This window comes from Aotus nancymaae, unplaced genomic scaffold, assembly GCF_030222135.1.
Source record: "Aotus nancymaae isolate 86718 unplaced genomic scaffold, 86718_ANA_hifiasm-v0.15.2.pri h1tg000025l, whole genome shotgun sequence".
Classification (NCBI taxonomy): domain Eukaryota; kingdom Metazoa; phylum Chordata; class Mammalia; order Primates; family Aotidae; genus Aotus; species Aotus nancymaae.
Genome location: NW_026988438.1, coordinates 18745802 through 18753707, shown reverse-complemented (window position 1 = coordinate 18753707; position 7906 = coordinate 18745802). Strand labels below are relative to the sequence as shown.

The 7906-nt window shown below is 44.8% G+C and overlaps 1 protein-coding gene across 1 annotated transcript; it reads left to right on the top strand.

The window, feature by feature from the left end:
• Nucleotides 1-229: 229 nt before the first annotated feature.
• Nucleotides 230-7305, top strand: FZD1 (frizzled class receptor 1). The gene has a single exon (XM_012450846.2). The coding sequence runs from the start codon at nucleotides 230-232 to the stop codon at nucleotides 2192-2194; it is 1965 nt and encodes a 654-aa protein (XP_012306269.2). The 3' UTR covers nucleotides 2195-7305.
• The last annotated feature ends 601 nt before the right edge of the window (nucleotides 7306-7906 follow it).

Genomic DNA, 7906 nt, shown 5'->3' with positions numbered 1-7906 from the left:
CGCCCGAGCCACCCGGGTTCTCCCCGCCGCCCGCGCTTCATGAATCGCAAGTTTCCGCGCCGGCGGCGGCTGCGGTACGCAGAACAGGAGCCGGGGGAGCGGGCCGAACGAGGCTTGGGCTCGACGGAGGGCACCGGCGCAGTGGTCTCCCTGGCCGCAGGGGGAGCCGCCGCCGGCCGTGCCCCTGCCAGCCCCAGCGGAGCGGCGCCTAGAGAGGAGCAGAGAAAGTATGGCTGAGGAGGAGGCGCCTAAGAAGTCCCGGGCCGCCGGCGGCGGCGCGAGCTGGGAACTTTGTGCCGGGGCGCTCTCCACCCGGCTGGCGGAGGAGGGGAGCGGGGACGCCGGTGGCCACCGCCGCCCCCCAGCTGACCCCCGGCGGTTGGCGCGCCAGCTGCTGCTGCTGCTTTGGCTGCTGGAGGCTCCGCTGCTGCTGGGGGTCCGGGCGCAGGCGGCGGGCCAGGGGCCAGGCCAGGGGCCGGGCCAGGGGCCCGGGCCGGGGCAGCAACCGCCGCCGCCGCCGCCGCCGCCTCAGCAGCAACAGAGCGGGCAGCAGTACAACGGCGAGCGGGGCATCTCCATCCCGGACCACGGCTATTGCCAGCCCATCTCCATCCCGCTGTGCACGGACATCGCGTACAACCAGACCATCATGCCCAATCTGCTGGGCCACACGAACCAGGAGGACGCGGGCCTCGAGGTGCACCAGTTCTACCCGCTGGTGAAAGTGCAGTGCTCCGCTGAGCTCAAGTTCTTCCTGTGCTCCATGTACGCGCCCGTGTGCACCGTGCTGGAGCAGGCGCTGCCGCCCTGCCGCTCCCTGTGCGAGCGCGCGCGCCAGGGCTGCGAGGCGCTCATGAACAAGTTCGGCTTCCAGTGGCCAGACACGCTCAAGTGCGAGAAGTTCCCGGTGCACGGCGCCGGCGAGCTGTGTGTGGGCCAGAACACGTCCGACAAGGGCACCCCGACGCCCTCTCTGCTTCCAGAATTCTGGACCAGCAACCCCCAGCTCGGCGGCGGAGGGCACCGTGGCGGCTTCCTGGGGGGCGCCGGCGCGTCGGAGCGAGGCAAGTTCTCCTGCCCGCGCGCCCTCAAGGTGCCCTCCTATCTCAACTACCACTTCCTGGGGGAGAAGGACTGCGGCGCGCCCTGTGAACCGACCAAGGTGTACGGCCTCATGTACTTCGGGCCCGAGGAGCTGCGCTTCTCGCGCACCTGGATTGGCATCTGGTCAGTGCTGTGCTGCGCCTCCACTCTCTTCACGGTGCTCACGTACCTGGTGGACATGCGGCGCTTCAGCTACCCGGAGCGGCCCATTATCTTCCTGTCCGGCTGTTACACGGCCGTGGCCGTGGCCTACATCGCCGGTTTCCTGCTGGAGGACCGGGTGGTGTGTAACGACAAATTCGCCGAGGACGGGGCACGCACGGTGGCGCAGGGCACCAAGAAGGAGGGCTGCACCATCCTCTTCATGATGCTCTACTTCTTCAGCATGGCCAGCTCCATCTGGTGGGTGATCCTGTCGCTCACCTGGTTCCTGGCGGCGGGCATGAAGTGGGGCCACGAGGCCATTGAGGCCAACTCACAGTATTTTCACCTGGCCGCCTGGGCTGTGCCGGCCATCAAGACCATCACCATCCTGGCGCTGGGCCAGGTGGACGGCGATGTGCTGAGCGGGGTGTGCTTCGTGGGGCTCAACAACGTGGACGCGCTGCGTGGCTTCGTGCTGGCGCCCCTCTTCGTGTACCTGTTCATCGGTACGTCCTTTCTGCTGGCCGGTTTTGTGTCGCTCTTCCGCATCCGCACCATCATGAAGCACGATGGCACCAAGACCGAGAAACTGGAGAAGCTCATGGTGCGCATTGGCGTCTTCAGCGTGCTGTACACTGTGCCAGCCACCATCGTCATCGCCTGCTACTTCTACGAGCAGGCCTTCCGGGACCAGTGGGAACGCAGCTGGGTGGCCCAGAGCTGCAAGAGCTACGCTATCCCCTGCCCTCACCTCCAGGCGGGCGGAGGCGCCCCACCGCACCCGCCCATGAGCCCGGACTTCACGGTCTTCATGATCAAGTACCTTATGACGCTGATCGTGGGCATCACGTCGGGCTTCTGGATCTGGTCCGGCAAGACCCTTAACTCCTGGAGGAAGTTCTACACGAGGCTCACCAACAGCAAACAGGGGGAGACTACCGTCTGAGACTCGGAGCTCAGCCCATGCCCAGGCCTCTGCCAGGGCGCAGCCACCCCCCAAAGCCAGCCCCATGGAGTTCGTGCCAAGCCGGACATCTCGAGGCTTCCTCACTAGACAACTCTCTTTCGCAGGCTCCCTTGAATAGCTCAGCTCCTGAAAAAGCTTCTGTCCCTGAAGCAAAAGAACACAAGGGCCCGACTGCCAGAGGGAGGATGGACAGACCTCTTGCCCTCACACTCTGGTACCAGGACTGTTCGCTTTTATGATTGTAAATAGCCTGTGTAAGATTTTTGTAAGTATATTTGTATTTAAGTGACGACCGATCACGCGTTTTTCTTTTTCAAAAGTTTTTAATTATTTAGGGTGGTTTAACCATGTGAGGCTTTTCCTTCTTGCCCTTTTCGGAGTACTGCAGAGGAGCTAAAACGAGTGCAACCGCCCAGCACTCCCGGTCGTCCTCGCGTGCCCCTCCCTCCCTGCCGCGGGTGCTCGCCCGCTGGGCGCCAGCTCCAGGGCCAGTTCAGCACTGCGGGGTGCAACTAGGCTGTGCTGCCAGGGTCACTTCCCGCCTCTTCCTTCTGCCCCCTCCCTTCCTTTCCTGGCTCGAGGTAGGATCCTACGGTACAGAACTCCACAAAGCTTCCAAATCTGGAGGTGGGCCCTCGTACATTCCAGTTCCTCCCTTACTCAGCGGTGGATTGCGAAGGCCCATCCCTTTGACTTCCTGAAGCGGATTTTTAACTGTCCAGAACTTTCCTCCAACTTCTTGGGGGCACACGGGTGTGGGCGCTGACAGTCTCAGCCTCCCTCCACGGTCACCTCCAACGCCCAGACACTCCCTACTCCCACCTTAGTTGGTTACAGTGTGAGTGAGATAACCAATGCCAAACTTTTTGAAGTCTGATTTTTGAGGGGTGAGCTCATTTCATTCTCTAGTGTCTAAAACCTAGTGTGGGTTTGGCCAGCGTCACGGAAAGATGTGGTTACTGAGATTTGGGAAGAAGCATGACGCTTTGTGAGGGTTGGAAGAAACTGAAGATAGGGGTTATAAAATGTTAATTCTAATTGCATACGGATGCCTGGCAACCTGCCTTTAGGAATGAGCCTGCGCTTAGATTTTACCGGTCCGTAAAAATGGAAATGTTGAGGTCACCTGGAAAGCTTTGTTAAGGAGTTGACGATCCTTGCTTTCCTTAGCAAGACAGCAAAGCGTAAACAGAAATTGAAAACTTGAAGGAGATTTCAATGTCATGGACTTCCTCAAAATGAAGTGCTATTTTATTATTTTTAATCAAATAACTAGGCATATATCAGAAACTTTAAAATGTAAAAGTTGTACACTTTCAACATTTTATTACGATTATTATTCAGCAACACATTCTGAGGGAGGAACGATCCACACCACCAGTAATAACCTGGTAAGATTTCAGGAGGTAAAGAAGGTGGGATAATTGATGGGGAAGTAGCGCCTGAAATAAAATATGGGCATGCATGCTAAAGGGAAAATGTGTGCAGGTGTACTGCATTAAATCCTGTGTGCTCCTCTTTTGGATTTACAGAAATGTGTTAAATGTAAATCTTTCAAAGCCATTTAAAAATATTCACTTTAGCTCTCTGTGAAAAAGAGGAGAAAAGCAGTCCTCCTGATTGTATTGTTTAAAACTTAAAGAATTTATCAAAATGCCGGTACTTAGGACCTAAATTTATCTATGTCTGTCATACCCTAAAATGATATTGGTCTTTGAATTTGGTATACATTTATTCTGTTCACTATCACAAAATCATCTATATTTATAGAGGAATAGAAGTTTATATATATATAATACCATATTTTTAATTTCACAAATAAAAAATTCAAAGTTTTGTACAAAATTATATGGTTTTTGTGCCTGAAAATAATAGAGCTTGAACTGTCTGAACTATTTTACATTTTATAGTGTCTCACAGCCAATCCCACAGTATAAAAATGCAGGAATTCAATGAAAAAAGTCTACCCGTAAACCCTCAGATTAGTCTTTCCAAAGAATTACTCTATTTGCATTGTTATGATTGACATTTGTGGAGTCCCAAGAAAAGACCTGTTTTCATGACAGTAGAAAATAGAAGTTTGCAAATTATTTCTTTACTCAGAGAATTAAAAGAGAATTCTAATTTTAATATTAAAGCTTTCTTTTCTTTCAAGGGATAAATTTACATGACTTTTTATATTATGGAGGTTTATTTTTAAGTCATCACCTTTCTCATAATTTTTAGAGGTATTGTTTTACTTCTTCCATAATCTTGGATATTACAGAACCATAAATAGGCAATCAATAAGTGGTTAACTGGCTACATGTTCATAAACATTTTAAACAGCAGTTGGGTTTATAAGGCTGTTTTGTTGTTTGCTTCTGAAGACCCCTTTTTAAAATTGTTCAAGGAAGCTTTTCCAGATAAATTATCTAGTTGGTCTACTCTTAGTCAGAATTTATGTATGTGCATATATAAATAAGTATACACGTAAGTATGCATTAATTTTATAAAATAGAGATGTAAAGTTTACTTGTACATTTCATAATATGGAAATACAGTTTTGAGAAATGGAAATGCTAGACGGAAAACCCCAAATACCTTTACAGGTTAAAAATATCTTTACTAAATTTTCCCATGAAAACATTTTGTGATAAAATGACAAGGGACCAAAATGAAGATCATTGATACAATAGAGTTATTCCTGATTATAATGCAATTGTCTTATAAGTTATTCATTTTAAGGCAAATGAAAAAATGTTAAATCTCACTAAAAATGTAGCATCTGATTTTAAGTAGCAAGATGCAATTTTGTATTCCTTTTTTCTTTGTTACATTAACATAATATAGTAGATATCTGAGGTGGTTTTATTGTATAGACACACACACACAAAATAGTAATTCTTAGGCCAAATTCACACATACCTCCTCACTAGGTAGTTCAATTAGATAATTTCTGGAAAAACATGTTTTTGACATTATTAATTGCTATCCAAAAATATATTTTAAATCAGTCTTATTGTAGGTGTCCTTAACATGATATAACTATAAATTTGATGCAGAAAGGTTTTACATGCTATGGCTAAATAGCTTTAGAAGGCATCTTTAAGTCACCCCCAGCCTTTGTTTTTAGAAAACAATTTTATTTTAAATGATGTAGCATATAGAAAACCAGTGTATTCTTTTGTTTCTTTTAATGCTGGTGGCAAAATAGGACTTGTCTGGAAAACCATAAGGCTACTTGGGATATTGTCCCATTAGCATGCCGTTTCCATGACAAACCCTATTTTCAGATGGTTTGATTTGCCTATTTTTTTTAAAAACCAGCTATAAATGGAGTCCATTTCCCCCATCACAGTGTACTTAATTTAGCTTTTGGAGTAAATATATAAGTAGTATGAAAGACTTCTGAAGCTCTTTTTTCTAAAAAAGCAGTTTTTCACTTAAAATTTGTGGGGACAGAGGGTCATATTTTTAATTTCAGAGTCAGCCCATGTCAAACATATGCAAAAGAGCCGGGCCGGATTTTTCAGCTTGTCCTATGGTGCCAGTGTCAAACGTATGCAAAAGAGCCAGTCCAGATTTTCAGCTTGTCCTATGGTAGTCATTTGTCAGCCTGAGTTTACTGGCCTGGTCCTTTTGTATTTAGTGTAAGTACTGAAGCCTTCTGATGTAGTTGTATCACTCTTAATGTCCAGCATTTAACTAGGAAAGGAGACTATAGTGAAGAGTTGGTGGCCAATTAAGAAAAACAATAGACTATATCACAAATCATTTCAGGACTTGGGTGGTGGCAGATCACTTTCCCTAATAGCACATTTCAACTTTGGTATACATTTTTTTTAAGATGCCATATTTACTGTATGTGCATTTGTGTTCAATTTCAGCTACTCTTTTATTGCTTTCTAAACTATTGGCTATTGGCCATAACTTATATAATTAATGCACATGCAATTAATTGAAACCAGTGTCATGGCATGGAATATCCCTGATACGTTTCTTATTATAATAGTCTATGTAACTGGGCCCTGAGAGATTAGAAGCAAAATGGAGTCATACGTATGTCTAGAAGTGGACACTGGTGATATAGTCATTGAATACTTTGCAGAATACACTAATGTCAAAGGCTTGCAGGATTAATGTATACGAACCAAAATAAGACATGGAATATACACAAGAATTCTCTAGTTACGTGACTAAAAAGGAATTGCAATACTATCTTAAATTCAAGGCTTTTATTTCAGTGTCCTTACATTTGAAGTGGGATCTTATAAGGGAAGTACCAAACAAAGTAAAGTTTATTTTGATAACTCCCAAGATATATATCTATGTTTTGAATGTTGGCAGATGCCAGTAGCCCTTAAAATTTGAAAAACGGTACCGGAACGTCAATTATGTCTCAGAGTTCCCTTAAACTTTAGGGACTTACATATTTTTATTCACCTTGGTCATACCTTTGACAATGGACATGTTAAATTTTAACAATTATGGTGATAAATCAGCTTGCGTAGAACCTGGCAATTAAAACACAATCTCTAGACTAATTTTTCTAAGTTGTATCATGATTTGTGGTGACAAATGTCTCTACTCCATTACAGAATCAAGTTGCTGTTCAAATGTAACACCTCCTCTAGGGATCTTTGTTTATAGGTTGGTTTGGGACCATAATAAGAGGTCAAACAAAAGCATTTCTCAAAGAAATCTTTCTCATGTAATGTAATGGATAAGTTCAAGTACAACTTATAAGTACATCTCACAATGAACATATAAAAAATATTTTGTGGGTCATTGTCAGTTTCATGAGTCAAGCAGATCCTGAAATTGCTTGAAAAAATAAAACACAATTTTCCAATAGAGATTACTTTAAATCAATTATTTCATTGGTATTCGAAAGAGGTATATTTATGAATGATAAAATTTAAATAGCACTACATTATTTTAAGGTATCAATACACTAGTTGAATGACATATTTGTATAACTAATAATTCTAAAAGCAAAGTATTAAAATAGCACTAATTTGTACATTTTACACACACATTTTTAAAAGATGAAATTGACTTACCTGAAAACAATATTTTTTGTTTTAAAACTTGTGTGTATTTTATAAAAAAGATCTCAGGAAATTTCATTCATAGCATAGACTTTCAAAACATGTTCATAGCAATACAGTGATTAATATGAAAAGGAACCACTATTGCTGCTTTGATATAGTTCTCTGTGGCCTGGGTTTTCTTTCTTTCCTTTTTAAAAACCAAGTATCCTCTAATTTGTGGATATCTCCATGTTTCATATCTCAATACCTGTTTGAATTAAATTTGCAGGGGAATAACTGCAGGATCCCCCCATAGACAAAGTGTGGCCTTTATTTCCTTTCAAGTTGGCAGCGTGTCCTTGCTTAAATGAAGCACTCTGAGACAGACTGTTTTCTTGCCCTTGGAAATGCTTGTCTTCACAATTGCAGTAGCAAATACCTGGAAGTCATACAGGCTAGTTAGAAATATATTCCAAATGTCATGTGCTACATGATCATTATAAGGATTTTTTTCTTAAAAAGTAGATTTGGGAACTATTCTTGACCTTATCTTTCCAACTCTTGACAATATTTTAAAAAGTTAACTTCACCAAATATTCTGTCAAAAACTCTAAGCCCCTCAGTTAGAATGACCAACTGTCCAGGTTTGCCCAGGGCTGGAAGTTTTCTTGGCATG